Below are 25,766 nucleotides of genomic sequence, written 5' to 3'. Positions count from 1 at the left end.
GGGGAGGGGGGAAGGTATAAACATGGCTTTGTAACTAGCAACTTAAGCTGACATAACTGTAGCAGATTACAAAAGCAGGAAAAAAGTGGCCTAAATTACATACTCGCACACTTGTTCTTACATACTTAAAACTGGTAACGTCACGTTATTATTTCCTAGCGGCAGGTCACTCTTTTCCACAAACGTCTGCTTCCGAGTCATGTGACTGTTGTTAGCGACTGAGATTTTGAGAAAGGCTTTTTCCCCACTTATCCTCCACTCCTGTCTCCCCCTCAATCGCATCGCCACATTTGGTGAGCCAAAGCCAAAAGCTAAGCAGAGCTGCAGTATTGTTGGACCCACAGATCATCATCACACACAACACGACCTCCCTCACGTTGCCATTTTCACTTGACAAAAAGGGACATAGTGGGACAAAACAGGGTAGTAATCACACCACGGTGGTGGAGAAGTGGTTTAATTAAATATGGTGGTCCTAAAGGGTCAAAACTAGGCCTGTCGCGATAACAAATTTTGCTGGTTGATTGTTGTGCTACAAATTATCGTTGATGGTCGATATTATCGACGACATTTTTTGAGACCATTTTTTTTCATTATTGTCATTAGAGGTGTAATTCACATTTCCGCCACTAGATGGTACTCAAGTATAGTGTACCTGTGTTAGCTTGACATAAGAGTTGCCTGTATGTACGTTGTTTAAAATTTGTGCCATATATGCCATATAACCGTATTGAATGGTTGAATTTCTTTTGCAATGTAGCAGCGACACTGTCTATGAGCGCACGCCATTTTCACCTGTTTTGTTCATATTTGCCGACCAAACACCTCAATAAGCGTTTACTGTCGGGACGAAGCCTCCGCTGCCCGAGGGCACCTACATCGGCAGTTTTTCTTACCCAGCTGAGAAAACCGTCCGTGTCGGTCGTCGGTGCTCATGCACTCACCTTCAGTCTGTTTAAAAATGAAATATTCCTACACTGGGGCTGTCGGCTGTGGCGTTCGCCTCAGAAACCATCGTTTCTGTGCCTTCATCCATGTTAACATATCTTGCCTCACAAAGCTAACTGCTAACCCTCTGTATCTATCACTACTGTAGTAGCACCCGCCTCCACGAAGTGGCTGAATGAGATGAAGGCTCACTCTTTCCGTACATTCCACTATAGAACCAATGCACACAGACAGATACAGAGTGAACCCTCTTGTCATCCACAATGTGTGGCACAGAGAAACGAGCAGATGAAACACACACGCATAAACGCACGTGTCAGTTTAACGAGGGCGTCCTAATCATTCGATTTATCGATTTTCGTGACAGGCCTCGTAAAAGAACTTAGGATACATGTTTATTTCTACATATTCATGTTGCAATTTTGTATCATTGCTCTATAAAGAAATACTGCAGAGTGCTATTTGAGTGTCAAACAGCGCAAATTAAGTGGAAGTGAACATTGCAGAGCTTGTCCATCTTTGTTAATGAATCACTGGTGTTCTTTAAAAAGTGTTTAGGAAAGAGGAGGAGGAGGGACAGTCCATTTAGAGTGACGCTGCCAAGTGAATATTTCACCGGGTCAGCCTCACTGTCAACACAGCCTGTGGCTCGCCCCCGTGACCCCCGAGAGGCCAAAGCTCAGGTTTCGGCAGCCTTTTATGTAGAGCCATCATACAAAACCATTCCACCCCCCTCCCACCTTCCCGCACATGTGCGGGCCTAATAAAAAAGGTTTCAGAAAAGAGTGCTTCACATACACACCTCATTTAACCGTGAGCAATTCTAGCAGCAGAAGTCGGGAATAGAAGACTTTTTTTTTTTTTTCCTGGGCAGCATTCTGCTCAATGCAACACTGGCATGAAAACAGGAGTTCAGAACATTCTGAGATTAATTCTATGAAATGCATTCCAGGGAAATTAGTCATGTGTCCATCCCTGCACTGCCACCTGAATGCCACTGCTACGTAAGACGAGTACTGTAAGTGAGGGAAGCTTAGAATATCCAGTACAAATCTATACATTCAACTAGTGGCTTACTGTATGTGGGGTTGCAGCTGAGCGCTAATTCAATATCGACAACAATGCTGTAAATAAGTTCCCAAACGTTTAACCGTGTTTGTGGTCAAAAGCAAGCCGCCATGTGAACAAATCAATATTCGGGGCTCCAGAGGAGAGAAACAGCAAGATATCAGCTACATGCTAAGACTGCAACTTTGAGCATGCATGAGTGGAAGGACATGACAAAGAGAAGAGAAGGTCATGTAAATATCAGGGCTTCATGACTGTAAAAAAACATAAGTAGTAGTAGTTTTGTCAGCATAAAAGGCATTAAACACTCACTTGGACACGTAAATGAGATTTAACACAAGCATTTAGGTCTTACAAAGAAATACATACAGTAGGTCGTAGATGACAGCAATGTCTCCCACCAGACATCTTCCGGATTACTACACGACTAATTCGAATGACTGTAAATTAAGGTCAATTCCACCTTCCCCCCCCCTGCTCTACAGTGTTCAGGATTACTGCAACTCTCCACACTTCGTGGAGTCTTTCTATTTATTTCTATTGTGCCACGTGGTAGTTATAGGGCCCTATGGTTTCCGCCAGCTCGCGGAATTGGCCAATAAAAACAAAATCTACTGTTATAGGCGGAATCTAGTGGAAAATTACATCATGCGAATAAAATGCTGTCATCGAGGGAACGTTTGTGTGGGGATGTATTTTCCCGGACGACCGTTAAATTGTGGCGGAATCTCACCACAAACACTAATCTACTCCCTCCACCACGAAACATGTTAAAACAGTGCGTGAATGGAAACTAGGTTGCCATAGTTTATCGGGGCATGCTAGTGCGGCTGTGCGTGTGTGTGTTTACACTGTGTCGTTTGTTTACCGCTTGTTAATGTAAGCGAGCGTTTTACATGTGCAAATTCTGAGTGAAATAAGGACGAGAGACTCGTTTATTCTTGTAATCAACTTGCCTTAACCGTCAACGGACATTCTCAACGCGCACAACACACTTACGGCCTTCGACATAAGAGCACTGTTCGCCACATCCTGTCTAATTGTGTAAACAAAATAAGGGTGTCGTAAAAACTATCTTACGTTTTAATAACACAATTGAAATTGCGTCGGTGGCTACGTCTTTCTCAACCACAAGCACAGACATTACAGTTTGTTGAGGATTTTGTACGTTTACCTTACATCCTGAAATGCTAGGCAAAATTGACCAACGGTGTATTGCACCAATAAATGTAAGGATTTTTGCATGTAATTAGTAGACATTTTATTTAATGTCACAAAAGTACACACTCTATGCTGGTAGAAGAAGTCGAAAAAATAAATGAACTATGTGTGTGCATGTGTGCGAGTTACAATTTCCCGACAATGCGTAACCTTCTGCACGCTACACTCCTCCACGCCCTCTCACTTCTTCATGTCATGTGTGTTGTTTCTGTCCACATGATCTCTGCCCAGCTCTTATAAAATGCACTTCTGCCACCTTGTGGCCGTTTTTATGGCTTAAAATCATCAGTAGGGAGTTGCGTCATCACCTATTTTTGCCTCTTGTGCAAAAAATACATAAAAGACATATAAATAAGTAGTTGGGATCAGGCATTCAGATTGATAAAAACATACAGTATAACTACGTCTTTGGTCTTGAATGAGTTAATTATATGTCTACATCACTTGGAGATGTTCTGATGACTTCTATTGTGCAAGGTGGTGGTTCTCATTAACTAAATGGCATCGGTAACAGTGCATGTGTGACCTCCACCAATGTTTTACAATCCAAACCATCAAACTTGCTCGACTGGAAAATGTGTTAGGTTGTAGGCAATACCATTCCAGCCCTGTAGGTGGCAGAAAAGCACAAAGTGGGTACCAACTACCTTCACTGCAGCTCCATTTGATGGATCTGGTGATCACTGCCTTATTTGGCCCCAATACAAGCAGACTACAATGCAGAAGAAGGGAACGTGCATTTCTAGGCACAGTTTTGCACAATTATTAATCTGTCGCATACCTCTGCTAACTAACTGACTAACTACAATCAAAAAATAACCTCTCCTAAGATTTTTTTATGGATCTCTTTGGATTTACAGTGCTATAAACAGAGGACGTAATGTTTCCCTGACTCCACTGCAAGGCTGTGATTCACTCAACAATGTGAACAGCTGCCCTGTCAGGAGTGCAGACGTTCCAGCTGTGTTTCCTCCCATGACGAAAGTTCAATGTTCTTCTCACACAGCAAGTCATCTCCCCGTGAACACCCCAAATGTCTGGGAGCTGCTACAAACAAGATATTCAATTCTCAGATCTGACTGGCGGTCCAGGTCTAAAGAGTGTTTTGTTTTTCCCCTCACACACACTGTTTGAGAAACTGAACAAAATGCTTGACTTCAACAATAACGTGCCTCTGTTTGCAGATCTACAAAAAGAATCTTAAATGTTTAGCATCTACTTTACAAGATTTAATTCTTAATGCTTTAAATCAGTGGTGTCCAACCTTTTCCACCAAGGGCCACATACTGAAAAAAGCATGAAGCATGAAAGCATACAAGGATGCCACTTTGATATTTTCTTAACAAACACCTAAAATAAAATCCTGTTTCACAGCTATGTTGCACTGAAACGGTCTCATTGCTGCAAAATATCCATCCATTATCTATACTACTTGTCCTCATTAGAGTCAAGGGTACGCTGGGGCCTATCCCAGCTGAAGGCTGCAAAATCTAAACTATGAAATTATTATTTTTGGGGATTTTGTTTCACTGCATTGAGATATTATCAAATTGTACTGTATTGTGAGGTACCCTGAGGTTCCCAGCCCTAATATCTACATGCGTTGGTTTACAAAACATTAAAGTGGCCTTTGCATGCTTTCATTTTTCAGTATGCGGCCGCTCGGTGAAAAAGAATTGAACACATGTAAGTCAATATTTTTTTGTGCAGGTTGTTTCAGGTGTTCAGTAAGTCCAAACACACAAATATTTGTCAGTGGTAAAAAAAATCCAGGTTAATTATTCACTGAAAATGTTGGGAAAATGTGTGGCCTATAATTAATGGAGGCCATTTATTCTATGCAAAGCAGGCCTTTGCACAAGTCTGAGTTTATACATTACACATGTATAACTTCTATACTGTAAGTCAGACTTGATGTAGTCTAAAGAATTGATTAGCCATCTTATAGCCTGCAGAAGTACAATCTACAATCAAACTGTCTCATGCATCTCATTGAACAGTCCCAGAACATACAGTGGATAGAGGGAAGCCAAAGAACGAGAGTAGGGGGATGGGGGTTTACTGTTGCACTCCTTCATACCTCCTGCTCTATGTACAGTGCTCATTCATCCCTGCCTGGTGTCGACCAATCAGGGAGCGGCGCCCCCTGTATGCGGGGCCTCCCAGCAGCATGGGGCCTCTGCATGGCCATGAGAAGCAGCAGGGCAACTTGTATGAGTCAACGACAAACTAACAGTGGAACGTGTCAACCAGCAACAGAATGCATGTGCTGTACAAATGCCATTAAATATATAAAAGCCTTGACACAACTGAAGTGGTGGACTAAACAAGCGATGAACATGCAAAAACATAAGAGGAAAAAATATGGCAGTGATTTTAAGAAGGCCTAATGCCCCTTCTCTCCCCCTTGTTGCTGCTCACCGAGGTGACATGCATGGACTTAATAACGCCGCTGTGCATCTCACACCAAATCAGAATGATAACCGACACTGCCGTGTGACACATCGCATTCGCTGAGGGAGACCATGCAAGCACCAGGCATCAGGAAGCCTCAGTCGTGACATTTCCACTATTATGATTCACTGGCAAACATCTACAGTACATGCACGTGACCACCTCCTCCAGCCTGGACAAAGAAGTCATTCCAAAGTAATTACTTCATATCAGCCCTGCTGATGCTAATTTAAGTGTCTTACTTCTCCAGAAAAGTCATTCCTTGCAGAGGTACTGTGTATGTGTGTGAATGTCAGGGTCATCATTGGCAAGTACAGATGGTTATAACGCCGTGTGAACCATTAAACTGTCTGCAGGATGAAGCCGTGTAGGACTTGGGATGGTGACATACTACTAGATGATTGGAGGCATGGCATTCAAGTTTTGAATTTCACCAAATGTGTACTTGTTCACTGTATGTGTACTGTCAAGCTGCTCGAGCGCTAACTAGAACTAGGAGAAGAGATTGTTCCTGTACTTGCTCCCTGCAGCCTTTTATAACTTCAAATCATTCTTGTCAATCTGCAGCGCTTTTCACCAATGAATAATTGATTCAAGCTCAAATACAGTGGTGTGAAAAAGTCTTTGCCCCCTTCCTGATTTCTTATTTTTTTGCATGTTTGTCACACTTAAATATTTCAGGTCATCAAACAAATTAAAATATCAGTCAGTGCCAACACAACTGAACACAAAATGCAGTTTTTAAATGAAACTTGTTATTATTAAGAGAGAAAAAAATCCAAACCTACAAATATCCAAACCTACATGGTCCTGTGTGAAAAAGTGATTGCCCCCTAAACCTAATAAGTGGTTGGGCCACCCTTAGCAGCAACAGCTGCAATCAAGCATTTGCGATAACTTGCAGTGAGTCTCTTACAGCGCTGTGGAGGAATTTCGACACACTCATCTTTGCAGAATTGTTGTAATTCAGCCACATTGGAGGGTTTTTGAGCATGAACCGCCTTTTTAAGGTCATGCCACAGCATCTCAATAGGATTTAGGTCAGGACTTTGACTAGGCCACTCTAAAGTCTCATCATTGTCCTGCTGCAGAACCCAAGTTGGTTTCAGCCAGAGGTCACGAACAAATGGCCGGATATATTTTCCTTCAGAGAATGTAAAGCCGTTTGGTAGAAAGAAGGATTCATGGTTCCATTTATCACAGAAAGTCTTTCAGGTTCTGAAGCAGCAAAACAGCCCCAGACCATCACACTACCACCACCATATTTTACTGTTGGTATGATGTTCTGTTTCTGAAAGCAGTATTACTTTTATGTTCAGATGTAGTGGGACGCACACCTTACGAAAAGTTCAACTTGTGTCTCGTCAGGCCACAGAGTATTTACCCAAAGGTCTTGGGGGTCATCAAGATGCTGTCTGGCAAAACTGAGATGAGCCTTAAAGTTCTGACCAGTGGTTTTCGTCTTGGAACTCTGCCATGCAGTCATTTTTGCCCAGTGTCTTTCTTATGGTGGAGTCATGAACACTGACCTTAACTGAGGAAAATGAGGACTGCAGTTCTTTGGGTGTTGTTGTGGGGTCTTTTGTGACCCCTTGGATGAGTCGTTGCTGCGCTCTTGGGGTAATTTTGGTTGGCCGGCCACTCCTGGGAACGTTCACCACTGTTCCATGTTATCGCCATTTGTGGTTAATGGCTCTCACTGTGGTTCGCTGGAGTCCCAAAGCTTTAGAAATGGCTTTATTACCTTTTCCACTTGAACTCAGGTGTGATAAACCGCAGTTAAGTTACATTTTAACAGGGAGACAATTACTTTTTCAAACAGGGCCATGTAGGTTTGGATTTTTTTACTCCCTTAATAATAAAACGTTTCATTTAAAACCTGCATTTTGTGTTCAGTTGTGTTATCATTGACTAAAATTTTATTTTGTTTGATCTGGAACATTTAAGTGTGACTAACATGTAAAAAAAAAACAAAAGGGGGCAAAGACTTTTTCACACCACTGTATGTCAGGATCAACTATCAAGGTCATTCTTCCTGTTCAGCAAAGCAGGGGTCCGTCATGCGAGGCATACCATGGACTGATCACCAGTCATGTATCTCCAGGCAAATTACCGTTCATTTAAATTCAAATATGGGATTAAGTGTGATTTATAGATTTTGGGTTACATTACATACATTTATGTTAATTTGTCATATACTCTGGATCTAGATCTTTGGCACCAATTAAAGTACTCGCAGGACCCATCCGTCCATCTTGTTCAGTGGCCCATAAGATGGGGTACACCGTGGACGGATCACTAGCCAAGCACATTCATATGTACGAGTCATGAATTTGTTCTTTTGTGACGTATTAGATGGATTATTGTCCTCTCTACCACACAACACCACCACAGAAAAGAATGCACCTTGAGTGCTGACTAGAACTAGCAGAAGATATTTCTCCTATACTTGCTCCCTGTAAATTGTAGAATTGTAAAGCCTTCTCATCAATCTACGAGACTTTCCAGCAAGTGTGTACTCGAGTTTTCATGGTGGGATCTCACACTATGAAAGGGGCTACAATGATATATTGAACAAAGCCTCAAATAGCACCTGCTTCTTTTCAAGGCCCCTTAATCAAGCTGATCTTGTCAAAAACCAGGCTTTAACCCTAACTCCTTGGATCCAGAAAACACACATGCTATAGTTCTTGTACACATTTTGTTTAGTTTCTGCCTCTCTGAGCATGCATCAGTGCACGAATGGCAAATTATGTATTGTGTCATTATGTATTGGAGAAGATAAGCATCATTGTACACTATATGAGCCGTCATTGTTGTATATAAGGCTTTTTTTAGTCATACTTGTCCTCTGTATGTGAGTGCATGTGTGTGGGAAGTAGTGGCCTTGAAGCACTCATTCGGTCAAAAGACCTCTTTTCATGTTCTTTCCATTGCTGCCGACTTTCATTGTAGGTGGACCAACCGGAGTCATTGAAACTGATCATTTCACTTATCAAGTGGGCGAATCTTGTACTTTATGATACAAGTGTGTGCTTGCTTTGTCTTAGTGCATTTTTATAGTACACAAAAGTATTAAAAAAAAGTACCAAAATACTGTGAATTTTCCCAGTGGTGGTTTTCATTGGAGTCTACTGGTTCACTGTGCAGCTGAGCCGTACCCTAAAATAGTGTCAAGGGTACAGTAATGCCTCGGTTGGGAAACAATGCCACATAAAAGTAATTATAGTTTTTGGCTGGTGATCTCCAGGCCAGAGGCACAGCAAAATACTGAACACACAGCACACACCCACCCCTTATCCCTAATATGCTACATTGTAGTGTAAATTGCTGTAAAATTGCCAACAATAACCAGCAATTACTGTACATACATTAACAGACCAACCCAAAACATTGTCCATTCATTTCTTTATCACTTGTCCTCTTTGGGGTGATGGGTGAGCTGGAGCCTGTCCCAGCTGACTTTGGGCTGGTCACCATCCAGTCACAGGGCAGATACAGCGGAAGGGGTGGGAATCGCAGAATAAGTGGCCATACCTCTCACAAAGTGAATACACGCTGCACATTTCACAAAAGCATTTCTCAAGGGTCAATACAATAGCAATACTAGGATATTATACAGCAGATACTCGTTTTCGCAGGAGTTACATTCCATGTCTACCAGCCAATGGCAAAAATCTGTGAGTAATTGATATGCCCATAAAAATATCTGTTGTTGACACATGGCTCGCCGGGTCATCCCGGCTAGCTGGGGAAGACGTTTCTCAGAGCCACTTCTACATTACCCACGCTGCTTGCCTGTTGTAATTCCACTAACAACGTAAACTCATATATTAACTTTTCGCCCATTCTCCTTGATGCAAGCAATGGCTCGTTTATACAGACTTCCTATATCGACTTTAGTCAGACAATCCGAGGGGTGCCGACATAAATGTGTGTATTCGGGGGGCTGCCAGATCACCAAATCAATAGAAAGTGTATTTATTCATAGATACTGATGATACTGAATGAAATGACACAAAGAACCACCAGTAGGTTGTAAAAATCTGTGATTCCCAGCCACAAATAGGCAGACATGCAAAACCATCCTACTGTTAGAAAACACACACTGTCAGCTCAACATTTCTTGGAAACATGCTAAGCTTTTCTTCGCCTCCCCCCATCTATTAAGGAAGCCCTGCTGAGGTTGAGATCCCTGACACCACAGGGGGAGACGAGATGTACCGGATCAGAATAACGGAGCGTTTCCAATGTGATGCCACGTGATGCATTCATACAGTGTGACCTCATAGGAAGCGCATGAGAAGCACGTAAAGGCAACCTCGGCTGAACTAAGTATGAGAAGCGCGTCGGTTGGAAGGAAGCGAGGACTTAAAAATAAGAACATGAGTAAGACCACCTCGAGACAAGTGTTGTTGACCAGCCCACCTACATGGAGGATTAGCTGCAAGGCTATTCATTTGGATGTGAAAAGCTGCATACTACCTATGTAGGTGAAATAACACACTGATTCAATACTAGAGCACACTGTGAAAACTACACTTCAACAAAGTAAAAAAGTCCCATTTTGAGCATCCATTTCTTTTTTTTTCCTACAAAGAAAAAATATCTTGTGTAGTGATTTTCACTTGAAAAATAATCGTATTTTAGAAAGCAGGGCTAGCCGAAAAGATGCCATTTAAAACCTGTACATTATATAATACAATAAATTATTTAGATTACATTCTTTTACACTAGAATGCTGGCTAACATTGTTAAAATCCTACTTTCAAAATTGCCTGTATAGTATTTGGTTAATGATGGCAAAAATGATTACTATTTCTATTATTTCCATCTCCAAATTCTATCACCTTAAGAGTAAAATACAGATCCACCATTAAGTATAAGACCACAACACAAACAACGGTGATTACTTGGCCATTAAAGATGAGCTAGACTCTAGTTCGTACGTTTTACAATTAACTGCGGTTTGCGTCTTTTACACTTGAACTATGCCTGAGACTGCTAAAATGTAACTTCAAGTATTGCCTGTATCACACCAAATTCTGTCTATTTCCTAAATGTTTCGAAGCAACGACGTTTCGAGACCTGAGAGACAAAAATGTTGGTTGGTGTCCAAGTTGTAAGACCTTAGGTGTATTTACAGGCTCGACTGTATAATTCAACAACAACACAACTCAATGTCGAGGTAGCTTGTTTTCGTGTTTACTATGGGAGTTGTTTGTTTCTTTTAGCACGTTAAGAATGTTCAAATGCTACTTTAAACAATTCCTGTACAGTTTTATTTCAGTGGGAAAAACTGTACCGAAATATTAACCATGCGCCATACTTTGTTTACCGTTGTGCGCCATCAAAAGCTGCAAAACATGGCAACTGATCAAGATATTTTTGCACCTTCCAAAGAGGACTACTACGGTCAAAGTACAGGGATATTTGTAACAAATTTGACAATATTGTAATAATATTTGTAACCGTGATAATTGTGGTCACAATAATCACTTGAAAGGTTTATACCATATGAGGGGTAATTATAAGTTACAAATACGGTGAAAAAAAGCTTCCAACTGCTATTCATTTAGGGACTGACAGCAAAAGAAGAAACAAAAGCATCCAAGAATGGTATAATCAAGTCATCTGAATTCATAGGAAACGGAAAATAGACTAAATCAACCTTAATACTTCCCCATCTGAGTTGAAGGTTTCCTTCCTGGCAGGCAGCATGAAAATGCACATGCAGAGCGCCATAAAAATAAGGGAAAAAATAGATATATTCGCTGCACGAACGTATCCATCTGAAAGTCAGCCCAGGGCACCTTTAAATAATATACATCCTAATTTAGCATGGACTCTCAGGGGATGGGATCAAAATGCACTTACAAATCACAGCTGCCGCCCCCCTCAGTTACACAAAAGCATGCAGGCACACGCTCCTCAGTAAACACACACACACTTATAAGCATACCTAATTTGCCACTAATGTGTAATGGATTATTCCTCACAGGCACCACTGGCCAACACACACACATTTGATCATCTGATTTTATTTTTTGGAGGGCTTATACAATTATTTAGGAGCCTATCCTTGAAGGAAGGTTGTTAGCAGCACTGCAGACAGTGCTGCCATTCATTCACTGTTTAAAGATGATGCCTGCCTTCGTTAGGTACTGCATGTGTATGGGTGTGAATGTGCAAGTGTTTTGACTGTGTATACTCCGTGCTCTATCTGCTCCGACATTGCAAGCCCCACGCACGTGAAATTGTTATGTTTGTTGTAACCTAATAACAGCTATTTGGCAAAGTTTAGCAACTAACGTTAACTATCATTGGATGAATAGCCTATCTAGCACACAATGACTCAAAATTTTCTCTGGGAGACTGTTTTGACTGTTTTTTGGTTTTTATTTCTCTGCACTACTTTGCTGCAGAATAGACATAGCTTTTACTGACAAATTCTCAAGACTACAATTGATTAAAACAACATACATACAAAACCCAAATGCACCCCGCTGTGTACCATCCCCATGATTTTTAGGCATGTACTGTAATTGGACTTTGCCCCCCACGGCGGTTCAGCATGTGGCATAAATGGTTGACTCACTCCACTTCTCTCCCTCCCACTCCCATGCCTAACATTGCACAGGGTCGCTTGAGCTGTACGAATCATTATGTGATCCTGTAATATTCACTCCAAACTTTGTGTGTGAACAAGCCGCTGAAATTGACCTCGTCTGACCTTGGACCATTGTGAAAAATAACAAGTGTTTTTATGTGAACAGCATACAGTAGATGATGGTTTGTAGCGTTAGCGCCCTGCATTGTAATGCAATCAATCCTTGCATGGTGGGGAAAAAAACAGCACATCAGCTGTGCAGTGATGTGGAGAGGCCTTAACACCACTTAGACAGCACTTTAGGAAGAAAGAAAATAAGCAGTTTTCAAATACCGCTGAACGAAATGCTCCAAAAGTCATACAATTTGGAGTTCAGAGTTTTTTGGAAAAATACGCTTCACAGGACGAAGAAAACATGGTGTTCAAACCTTCATCATATCAACAAAGATTGTGAGACTCAGTGAGCATCTAACAGATGAACTCTACAGGTGTGTTTTGCTTTTTCTTTGGCTTCTTTGGAACAATTAATTGATGATTAATTGACTACCCAATTAATAGACAACTATTTTGGTGTTTGATTAATCGTTTTTTTTCATTTCAAACTGTAAATATCCTCTGATTTCAGCCTGTCAAATATGAGTATTTTTCATGAAAGCAAACCTATTATCTTTGTGTTTTAGGTAAAACAACATATTCACGCGCATCAGCTATAACTTAAACAGTGATCTGCATTTTTGCCTCTTTTCTGATTTGTTGCAGACCAAACTACAACAACTGTTTGTGTTTGGTTCATATAGATTTGGTCCATCTAAGACAGGTGTGTCCAAACTACGACCCTTTTTTGAACGCCTATTTTTTGAGAAGCCAAACTCCTTACTTAAATGGCCCCTGCAACTACGCAAAACTACGTTCCTCGTCACGGATCTCCGACCTCAACTGGACTCCCAGGATCAATTGGGGGGGAGGGTAAGTCACTGTTGGTGTAATACGCTGCTGATGGGGATGTCTTCCAACTTCATGCTAAAAAATCCGAGGTATCCCTTTAAGGCTAGATGGATATTTAGTTGCAACCAGCAGAGGCGCTGTTGAGTCAATCTAAACTAAACTGTCTAAAGAACTGTCTAAAATGATGGGAAGCTACTGTATGACAAAATGAGCTATGACAACTTCTCCTTATTTGCCTCAATGCAACACCGCAATGGAAGCAGGAGTTCAGGATATTCAGGAAGAAGCCCATCCTTAACCACCTTAATTAATACAGTCTTACATGACTGCCTCTCTTTCATAAAGGCAGAATTTATATCACTCTCTTGACGAAGGTAGTATACTGTACATAAAGTCATCAGACATGCATGGGGAATACATTGTATGGGCAGTATGTCTTTCATTACACACTGTCAACTTTGACAACATAAACGCGTCTAAGTGAGTCGCATACCGCAATATTCAAGGCCCTGCGACTGCAATCACAACTAACTCATCCTGGCTTATTGTGACTTTTTTTTTTATCCCGCTCCCTACAGTGTATCATAAATAAAAATGCAATCAAGCAGGAAGAGTTGTTATCAAGCCAGAACAGCCGTCCTGCTGTCAACAACATGCTGAGAATCCATTTTAGCGCCTGATGAATCTCCCTCCCCGGGAGAGTTTGACGAGAGCGCCGTAACATACAAGGCCAGGGTTACAGACAGCAGAGGGTATCTGTAGGCTAACTTGTAATGCATTTGACCTGTGACCCAAGCTCACATAGAATAGACAGATACTGCTGAAAAGAGTGACGTTATTCCTCTGGAAGAAGTCCTTTGTCAGGCGGACATTGCGAACTACAGTGTTATCCTGTCGAAAAAGCCATTACCACATAGACAAAGGCCTTCAGTCATGAGGGATACTCATGCAACATCTCCACATAAAAATGTGCCTTTTGACGCCCCTGCACAACCTGAAGCTCCATTGTTCCACTGAAGGAAAAAGCACCCCGGATCATGATGGTGCCCACTCCACTGTGCTGTGTGGCAAACATCTCAGGTGGGGTCTCCTTGTCATGCCAGTAAAGTTGGAAGCCATCAGGATCGTCAAGGTTACATTTTTTTCTCATAAGAAAATAAAAATTTCTTCCACCTTTAACTGTCCCATGTTTGGTGATCTCGTGCAAATTCCCAACGGGAAATTTGGTGGCGCTGAAAGAGACACAAGGCCTTTGAATGTTTTTTTTCCTTCAAACCCTTGTCTTGCAGATGCCGTCTGATGGTTATTGGACTACACTTCATCTGTAAGGATTGTCCTTTGTCTTGACAGACAGCTAATCAAATCCTCCGGCTCAGGGCCAGTGACATATTTTGTGTCAACCACTTGACTTTTTAACCCTCAGAATCTTTGAAGAAGTTTCAAATAACTGTATTACTGTGTCCAACCTCAGCAGCAATGGCACGCTGCGTGAGACCTTGCTTATGCAGCTCAACAGTCCGACCACATTCAAAAGACCACATTTTTTGCCTTTGCCATCAATAGATCACAGTGTGAATACCTGACAGAAAATAACATTCAATCCACAGTTTTGCAGAGATTTTGTTTTTCAAAGGCTGTGATCTTAAAACTTTTGATCAGCTGGTGAACAGCCTATTTTCAGCCTATATTTCAGTTTAATAGTTGGTTGCTTTTTTTTCTTCTTTTTACATTTTGAAGCTCTTCTTCGAATGTCCTTAACTCATTCAATCCCATCCATTTTTCAAAAGACAACCCGTTCACTACTGACCATTTAAGATGATTTTGACAGATTTTTCAAGACACACAAAAAAATGTAAATTAAAAAAACATCAACCCTGTCACCTTATTCGTACTTTTTTTGTAGTTCTAGACTACAAAAAACTGATAAGTGATAAGTCAATTTTCACACAGTATGACTGCTTATTTATGAAATTGAATATTTTCGTAGTTAGGATAGAAATCCTGTTTACGACCCTCTAAATATGGTTTTAACATTATTAGAACCCTCTACACATGAACTAACACCCTTATAGTCGCCTTTACACTCGTATTGCCCAACACTGTAGACATAATAAGACAAAATCAGCCCTTTAAGACATAAGACCTCATGGTCACTATATATGTGTTCCCCAGGGCAGTTAAGTGAAGGGTGGACAGGAAGTGACGCTGAAGGTTCAGAGTTGAGATTTAGCTTGGTGTGGTTTACTTCAGCAACAGTAGCCTGCGTTTTTATTAGGGATTACTGTGCCTGTTATGAGATAATTCAAACCTGCAATAAAAGCCTGCTGTTCTGGCGGTCAAGTCTGGCGTTTGTTTGTCTCATCGAACTTTACAGTAACATCACTGACAACTAGTGACCAACTAGTGATCATTCACAGCATCTTGAATGCCTTATATGTGTATTATAAGTGTATTTAGCCATTGTTATGCTTGAAAATGCTTAATTTAGGCAAAAAATACATAAAACTTGCTTGAATATGCATCTTTTTGACTAATAATAGGCCCTATACAACCATGAAACAACATGATTTTAACATAATATTAATATATTTAAAAAAAAAAACGTGATAGAGTGAAGTAGAGAAATACGAACTGAAAAGTGGCAACAGGTAAATGGATGTTCCTTTTTTGGACCATTTTGACATGTTAGGTGAAAAAAATTAAAAAACGCCGAAACATTCAATATTTCTCAATTCCTTCTAGAATTGTCACTCCACCAATAATGAATTTGCAATAGAACGGTAAGGGACTGCAACACACACGTCCTCAACAATTGTAAAAAGATCGCTCAATAAACATGGCTACCATTGAACAAAAGTCTTTGGGCTTAGCCATTAATTAACCACAACTCTTTGACCACTTGTTCTGTAGAGCACTTATGGTAGCATGCCTTCCACGCATGCTAGGTGGGAGATAAGCAGTAGGCGTCAGGCAGACATGGGGGTGCTGTTAATTCATGCCAGACACATGCAGGATAACTGGTTCAGCGAGAGGACAGTAGCCGATTGCTGACACAGGAGGAATGTAAAGTAGCTGTCATTAAATCAGGACATATCTATGCTCAGTGACCAACAGTGTCTTAGTACTGTTAATTTATGTTCGAGTTATGCTGAACAGCAAAGAGAAAGATCCCGCCAGCTTAATCAACCCTTGCTGGAAAGATGACTCCTAAGTTGTTTAATGAGATGTGAACAGTCACGCTGGCACTGAGGATTAAACTGCAATTAACGCTAACAGGAAGTAAGTTCTTTGTAGAACATGACGAGAGAGAGGAGAAAAAGCAACTGTTGCGCTGCTGGAATTAGGAAATGTCAATTTGATATAAATGAAACAAAGCCACTTGGGGGACCTTTCTTCCTTTCATGTGCCCGTGACGCGGTAACTGAAGTGGACATGTTTCCCTGTGATCGTTAGAACGGACAAAACAAGCTCTTTGTTTGTGCATCTCGCCGTGGTCCTTGCCCTCTAATTCGCCTCACCAGCGCCCGCTGATTCATCTCTGTCCCAAAATCACCCCAAGCCCCCGAGCCGCTGGCCTCAAATTCCCACACAAACCTCCACATCCACTGACACCCACCGCGTTCATGGTCCTTTATCGCAAACGCACCGAATCATAGCAAAGCAATTGTTTTGCAATCCCCGCTCGGCTCATTTGATCGTGTCGGCACACCTTGTTTGTAGAAACATGGCTTTTGATTTAAAGCTGTTTACTTCTTTGATATGCAACATACGGATGCGCTCAATTCCTTTCTACTGTATGAACTAGGGATGTCCCGATCCGATCTTCAGGATCGCGGTCGGCTGCCAATCGACTGTATTTGTGAAGATCGAATAATATCGACGTTCGCCACGAGATCGGGCCGATCCGGTTATCATATCACGTTCGTAACTCTTAGCCACACTCCATCATGGAAGGTGCATTAAAGCGCCTCAAAGCTGGTTGCCACTCGACTCCCGCCACCCGCATTGAGAAGAAAACGCAACACCAACATGCAGACGTGTCCGCAGTGTGCTGTGTTGAAGTTAGTTTTCACACTGTAGGTCTGTAGCTACAGCGGTAGTTCGCTCTCGCTGTGTCCGGACTGCTGCGTCATGGTGTAGGGAGCTCGCACGGGAAGTGTCGCTCTGGTTGCTTATAATAGGGACCGCACAAACACTACTGAACATGTCGAAACAGCGGCGAAAAACCTTGCAAACTCCTCTGTTACGGAGCGTGAATGTACCATGGTATGTACCAAATAGGGGTGAGGGAAAGATTCATTTCTTAGATGCATCGCAATGCGGACAATGTTGATTATTCATTGATTCATAAATGTCAATAATCGATGCTGATGGAACAAAAAAAACGGAAAGCGGAAGTGCCGCCCGGAAAGTTTATGGTGGTGCACCTAAGTGTAAGACGCTACCAAAATGTCTGAGTGTAAATTCGTCTGGAAGCACTTTGACTTTCACGTAGTTGAAGGTAAAAATGAGCTGGACAAGAGCCAGACAAAATGGAAGCTTTGTCATACAAGCTTAAAATATTTGGGGAACACAACAAATATGAGAAACCACATGGCACATTTCCACCTGAACCAAGAGAAAAAACAGCCAGCTGAAGCTGCTCCCAACCAGAGAAACCATCAAGCAGGTCATATCTAATTTTCCACCCAACTCGGAAAAGTGTTTCTGCTTGAAACACTTTTATTGTGAAGTATTTGTGGCTGTTTTCGGCTGTTGAGAAACACGGCTGTTGTGCTTTGTTGCACACTTTGGAACCCACGGCGACGTTATTTCACTGACACTACAACTGTGAATAAGAGAAGCCTAGTTTTTTTGGTCTGCAAGCATAATTCTTGTATGAGAGGCTGGTAAAGAAATTTTTATTTTTTGCATGAAAGCTGTTTTTAACTTTGCTATACTGCAAAAATATGATTTTGTCAGAGATTCTATGCTCAGGATTTTAGTTTGAAGTCAGAAATCTATTATTTATTTGTGAATAATGACAGAGGGTCCAGCATGCCCCCGCAACCCTAATAAGGCAAAGCGGCATAGAAAATGGATGGATGGATGGAAAAATGACAGATTTCTTTTTATGTTGGTTACTCAGAATATGCTGAAGTTTGTTAATTTTATACATGCTTCTACTGATGCACCTTATTTTTCCTGCTGGTTCTGTGCAATGGGAAATATGTTGGTAGACGTAACCTTCCAATTTTTAAAAGACAATGGAAGTAAATTAATCCTTTTCATGTTTATTTTAATTGTGGATCATTACAAATATGCTTTGTTTTAGTGGTACACAGTGAGTAAAAAGAAATTACCATATATATAGAAAAAAATGATGCATGAAAAAAGTATTTATCACAAAAAGAGATGCATGGAGATGCATAGAGATACATCAATAATCGTTTTATCATCGCAGGCCTCTGAATCGTAATCACATTGAATTGTGAGGCGGCCAGAGATTCCCACACGTAGCACCAAACACGTGGACTGTTACACTCCCAAATTCAATACATAACTGGATGACACATAACAGGACCTTAGTCATAAATAACAGAATAGGCCAAAGTGACATGCTCCATCTCAATGATGCACCCAAATCAATCCTTACGCATACTATGACAGTTTTTTAGGACTTACAGTATTTCAGCATGTACCAAAGTAGCCCAATCTTTAGGACTGATAAACTGAGTCATTCGGAGGGCAAGGACAAGATCTCCCTGATTATTAACTGAGAAAACTAACTAACTATGGTAACTAAATTAAATGGCAGAAAATACTATATTATAAGAAAACATGTTTTTCTCCAAAGAAAACTAGATGATTGCTGTGAAACTGACTGGCAATCAGCCGAGGCTGTAGCCTCTACCTCTTGCACCAAAGTTAGCTGTGACAGAATAATTAATCAGTATCAAAAATAAAGAAAGTCATAATTGAGGAGTTACACAAAGGTGGTGGAGTCTCAGAACTAAATAGGCATACTGACATGTCAACCTCACTGCATTCAGTCCATTCAGTCTCCACCAGCCTAGTTTGTAGGTATAGAAGATATTGCAATATTTACTACAAAGTAGGAAAGTGCATTTGATGAAATTCCCTTGATCTGCTATAGCCATTAATCATTTAATATATTAACTGATAGTTCTTTTATATTTTTAATGGGATGAGAGAATCTCTCTGTGAATGTCCTGAACTTCTGCTTCCACCCCATTGCTTTATTAAGCAAAATAAAGACGAGATGCCATAACATGAATATAATGTAACTCAACTGTCATTGCTTAAGTCATGTTGTTATTCATTTGACAGCAAGTTTGCCAAGACTGAATTGACTGAATTCACCAAGTTCTTAATAAACAATACATTCCACACAGGTGACCTTAATCTTAATCAATTCATCTAAATTCTAAAAAGTCCGCACCACACTTCACTGTCTTGCCTATGACTTCTCAACCTGTTTAGACAGTAAACTAGACAAGTCTGAATTAACAAAGTAGTAAAATGGCAACTACACAACATAACCCCATAAAGAAGCTTGTTCAAATCCTATATATACATCCACAGTATATATTATGTGCATCCCTAATACCAGCAACACTCAGTTCTGTGTTATTCAATCCCCACCTTCATTTAAATGTGGGCTATTCTTTGTAACCTATTAAAGCTTCTCAAAAGATTTGCCCGATTTTTGAACACCTTTATGCTCAAAAGTGTGACTATTACAATGTTGCGTTGACATTATGTCAGCTTCAGAGATGGAACTCTTTGTATCTTAGGCTGGGTTTTGCTCATATTTCCAAAAATTACTTCAGTTTGGCAAACTAGGTCATGTTAAATTAATGACTGACTGCCGTCAGACAAGGCACTGATGAAACCAATCTTTCATGTTGGTCCTACAAATGTGCTCAGAGGGGACAAAAGCAAGGTCACTAGCAAAGACCTTTAATGGGAGAGAGTCTCTGTGGCAAAAGAGACAACCCTGTTGCACAAGAGACTGGTCATTAAGAAATTCATACTTGCACTTACACCTGTATAGGAATGTGAACACGACTGAAATCTACAAGATATAGCCTTCAACTGGACTTCTCAACAATGATTTCATTGACTAATCTGCTGCTCTTTTCTCAGAAATAGGCAAGTAAATGCATCTTATTCATCAAAGGCTACCGGCGCATTCAGACTTGTCAAGTTTGGTTTGGTTAAAGCAAACTCAAACTAAAATGGTGCATTTGTTCTGCTACTACGGTTCGTTATGTCAAGTCTGATTGCGATCATCAACAAGTGAACTAAGACCACTTGAGAGATGGGTCTCAGTCAGCTTGCAAGTGGGATTCTGTACACTTGCATTCAAATGTGAACACTACCTTAAACCAAAGACAGGGTCCAGTGTTAAAATGATAGCATACAGCAGAATATAGAAATCACCTACAAATTCAACCCAGATAGGCATTTTGGCTTGCAATACTTTGGAACCTCAGTGTACGCACCCCCATAGTTTCTGATTTACGTCAAAGATTTACGCAAACATTTTTGTGTCTTGTCGTGTTATTAATACACTGCATGAGTCCAGCTGTGTTCGTAATGTATTTTTAATCAAAAATCTTCTAGCGTTAGCATGGAAACCGGAACCTGAAGTCATTGTCCGTCGCCTGTCCATGATGTCATCAGTGATCGACTGTTCTTTTGCTAACACAGTCTCTGCTTTTTCTTATCACGGCTACAAAATAACCCACAACAAAGCCAAAAAAAGCTGCAAGTGCCAGCACTTTGCTAAAGAAGGTTAGAAACAATTGAATTCAAGAAATAACTCACAGCAAAACAGGAAGGTAGTCCCTTGCTGCGATCTTATAGAAGTATTTGTCAACGATCAAGGTAAAAGTGATGTTAAATGTTCATTTATCCCTATCTTTTGTCATTCATATGCATTTCCAATTGTTTTCTGCATGTATAAATATAATTGTAAAACTTGAAAAATGCATTTTGTGTTAACATTTTTGGGTGCCAAGAACAGATGAACTGGATTTGCATTATTTCTTATGAGAAAAACTGATTCGGTTAGAGTATGTTTCGGTAAGAGTCAGACCTTCTGGACCCGAGGGTCCCTGTATTTGGGTTATGTTGGGTAATTCGTCGCAAAAGCTACAGTAGAGTGAGCACCAAGTTTTTTGTTTTGTCTTTTTATATTTGGTCTGTACCGAACCATCGGAGTGTGAATGCTGCCTAAAAACTGCAATCATGAATAAGGCATTTGCAGAATACCGTCATCTGAGGTGGGTTCATTGCCACCCTTTTACATAAAGACACTATTCTGCAACCCTTTAACCGCAACGGGAGCGACTGTTACACAACTTTCACATGTTACTTGTATTTGTCCTGACCTAACAAGATCACCACCAGCTGCACTGATGTTTTGCACTGGTCTTTGTTATGTAAATCTTATGGCCACTCATTCACCCACTCGTCACCTGTGTGGGCAGACTTTTCCTCTGCAACCTGCCTCGCTCCCCACTTAGGAGCCGCCGCTGCCGCCACCACATCTCTCAATGCCGGCCCTCGGTGGGATTGTACAAAACATCCAGCATAGATGCTGGATGTACAGTCTCACACACACCTCACACAACGTGAGCGGGTTATGAAACCGATGAAGAAGCTGCTTCATATATTGAATGGGACAAACAATTAACTTATTTACCACTCCGCTGCAGTGAAGAAGCCCATTAATGTCCCTCAGTGTACAGTCGGCACTAATCCACTCTATAGGGCTACAATGTCCTGTATGTTGGACTCTAATGTTAATGTACTGTCCGTTTCTCTACGTACAATTTAATAACTGGACTCAACAGTAACTATTAGTACATTTTCCAGGACAGCAGTGATTCATGATTGTGTTTTCTTTTGCCTGTATTTGTTACAGTATGCAGAGCAATGATAAAAGACTGCAAAGTCTATCTATTTAATGTTTCTTAAGGGTGGTTTTTGGAGGAATTTTCTCAGTGTGTGACTGTCTCGTTCACGCTAACTTCCTACAAAGGCGTTTTTGCAAAATGTCCTTATAATAAGAAAAACACAGTCTAGTAGCAGTGAAGGTCTTTTTTTTTTAAATGGGGGCAGTGGCACGGGACAACAGGGGGTGGGGTAAAATGTCAAAACATTCTGATCAACTGATCATATCAGTTGCAGTGGATGTGGTAACCTGAGGGCAAAAAAAAACACATGTCATCAGTCATATTTAAAAAAAATAAAAATAAATTCATAATTTCAGGAGTTGCAAAGGGGATGGTTCCCCGGGACAAAATGTAGCGGAGGGAGGGGTAGCGCAATGTCAAAAGAATGAAACAAACCCATATTGTCCAGCAGTAATATTTTCTTTTTTATACGTTTAATAAAAAAAATCATTTGGAAGAGAGGCGGTGCTCCAGGGCCACAATTTTGGGTGGCCCAAAAAGCTCTTAGAAATGTCCTTAAAAGGAAAAAAACATACATGTCACAGGTTATATTCAAAGTTGGGCTGTCAAATGATGAAACATTTTAATCAGATTAATCCCAATTTTTAAATGAATTAATCGTGATTAATCACCATTACCAACTTTGTCTGAAATATACCCATTTTTACCATATTTAATTAACACAAAGATAAATAACAGGATTATACAATATATATATATATATATATATATATATATATATATATATATATATATATATATATGTGTGTGTGTGTGTGTATGTATGAACAGCTCCAAATGATGAACTGAATATATTAATCAAGCTAAAAGAAACCACACACGTCTAAAAATCCTATCTAGTAATCATTTGAATCACACTTTAAATTGTTATTATGAGCAATGAATTGTTGCGTTCAAAGACATCACGTAATTTAAGGGGAATTTACTTGTTTTCAGTGTGTTCTCCAGCATACTAAAATGTAGCAAATTGTACATCTGATTTAAGAGTTGCAAAGTGAGTGATAAGACTATCCACTTCATGTCTCACACACGCATTATAAAGCCGTTTTTGAGACGTCCCTGAATGCATCTTGCCTTCTTGTAATGAGAATGAGCAGGTACCGTTCCCAGGATGAACGGTGTTGGAATTGCACTGCTGTTGGTCAGAATGAAGTTATAAAAGAGCGTCAGAATCTGTGTGACTGTGTGAGGGGGACGCTCCGCTGTGCTTCCGTCTGCCGTCACAACAGAGAGGCGTGCTTGCTCTGGTGCGCATGTGTTAATCCCCTATCTCTATGACGCCCCCAGTCACAAAAATTCAATATGTGCAAAATTTCAAAAAAGGAAGCAAAAACATCACGTTAGTTGTGGTGGTCACAGTCATATACTGTATTAATTCACATCAACTTTGATCCCAGTAGATGGCGTCTGCATTTAAAATGACAAATGACAAAACAAGTATGGTGGCCCTAACGGGTCAAAAAAGCATTTGAAAACCATAGTTTTCCCTGTATGTAGCCTACCTAAAGCTAGGCATACACTGCAAATTTAAGCAACTTTATCACCAATTTAGACCATTTTTTCTTGGCCAACTGGTTGTACGATCGTCACACACCCGACTGAACATAATAGTGTTAAGATTTTCCAAACTCTATTTAGTGGCGCGCTTGCACAAATTATTTGTACTGTACATTTTTGGCACAGATCAAAGCACAATTTAGCGGTGTTTACAGCATTAGCATTCAGAACTACTCTTTTTGATGCGTTTTGACAGTTTGGAACGCTCGCTACTGACACCAACAGGACTGGAACAGTAACCTCTTCAAATGCTCACTTTGACTTCCTGTCATACAAAACAGCTCTTCTAAAATCATGCAGTGTATCCCAAAGCTGTAAAAAGTCAAGTGTTAAAACTCTAGTGGCAAGCTATTGTGCCCAAGCCCTTTATGCCCCCCTACTTACTTCATTAAACATGATCACATAGAAAGTTCAACCCAAGCTTGGTTGTGAGCCCAATTTACTGCCTTTGTGGCACCATTCACTGCTCGTTTGCAGGCAATGTGTGCAGAAACTCTTAAAAAAAGCGTCCTGCACCGGGACACACAATGCATATTGTGCAGCGCAAGGTGCACAGAAGCTCATCAGAATAAAAGCATGTATTTAAATCACATCTTTTTTGTCTTTACCTTGCTTGGATGAAGCACAAAAGAGCAGAAGCACACAGATGATCCAAGTGGTGCTCTCCACCGCCATGTACAGCGTTTTTTGGGGGGTTTCACCAGCGTGGGTCTTGTAGTCCGTGTCGATGCACACACTCACACTCACGCTCACGTACGCACACACACACACACATTCACACACACTCCGCTATACCGTCACAGCCACATGCAATCCATTTGCTTTTCTGCTGGTCAGTCCGCTATTGTCTTCTCGCTGGTGTTTGTTTGATTGTGACTCCCCCTTCCAGAAACATAAAAGGTTGCCTCCCACCCCAGCACCTCCAAAGCGACCCCACTCCCACGCCAACTAGTAGTCCCAACAACAACAATAACAACGCGGGTGGAAGATCCGTCGTGTCCCTCGGCGAGTCAACGCCATGTTGCGAGCCAATGTGCAAGAGTGCTGGTGGGTCTGCCTGCTGCTCCACAAACACACACGCGCGCGCGCGCGCACACATGCATGCGCTCCCAGACAGTGGACTTTCAGCAAACGGGGATCCCGTTCTCGTTATTGTTTAACTCTTTGAAGACACAGCATTGGGTACACCTGCACTATTTAAACTGACACGCTGATCCAACAAATGTCTTTGCAATAACACTTACCAGAATAACTTTAATAAGAAGAATAATGCACATAATACATATTGCCGTTATTATTACTACACACTTTCTTCCCCCAGACCGACACTCTGATGAACACTTGAACATGTCAGTGTTGACAAAAAACAACAAAAAAAATCATTTGAATGTAAAATGTCAGTTGCAATGGGTGTGGGGGTGGTAACCTGAGGGCAAAAAAGCATACGTGTCATCGGTCATATATAAAAAAAATAAAAATAAACCATAATTTCAGGAGTACAGTAAATACTGTTGTTTTTCTACAAATGCATATAAAGTCACACACCCACTTACCTGAATTGCATTGCAATTCATTCTATTATTATCCCTTTTTGCACATCAACAACTATTTCTTTCTTTCTTAACAATATATTATTAACTGCGCTACTAACTGTAATATAACGGTTAAATAACAAAATATAATAAAGTAAATCATGCAAATAATAATATATTTCCGCCAAAACTTTCTTTTGCGATATTAGTCGTAATATAATAATAGCAATAATAGTGCATATTATTCTAAAACATATATAAGTGATACATGGGGCTTACATAGCATATTATCATAAATTGCAGACCACGTTATGATATATAAACCAGCACCTGTACAGGCTGAGCTTTAATATCTTTAGTCATAGATGTATCCATCAATATTATGTTTTCATTGTGTCCGTAGAGCTGCACTGCACTATAATAAAACTATGTTTCCAATAATTT

At 40.7% G+C, this 25,766-nt stretch overlaps 1 protein-coding gene across 3 annotated transcripts in view; it reads right to left on the bottom strand.

Annotated features, from left to right (window-relative positions):
* Positions 1-24,775, bottom strand: part of igdcc4 (immunoglobulin superfamily, DCC subclass, member 4) — a 68,657-nt gene extending 43,882 nt beyond the window's left edge. For all 3 annotated transcript variants that reach the window (XM_054770789.1, XM_054770790.1, XM_054770791.1), the window contains exon 1: positions 24,399-24,775. In XM_054770789.1, the coding sequence (XP_054626764.1) occupies positions 24,399-24,465 (67 nt within the window). In that variant the 5' untranslated portion in view covers positions 24,466-24,775. The remainder of the gene's footprint in view (positions 1-24,398) is intronic.
* Positions 24,776-25,766: the final 991 nt, after the last annotated feature.

The sequence above is a fragment of the Dunckerocampus dactyliophorus genome, chromosome 3 (genome assembly GCF_027744805.1).
Source record: "Dunckerocampus dactyliophorus isolate RoL2022-P2 chromosome 3, RoL_Ddac_1.1, whole genome shotgun sequence".
Lineage (NCBI taxonomy): Eukaryota > Metazoa > Chordata > Actinopteri > Syngnathiformes > Syngnathidae > Dunckerocampus > Dunckerocampus dactyliophorus.
This window is presented reverse-complemented; position numbering and strand designations above follow the sequence as displayed.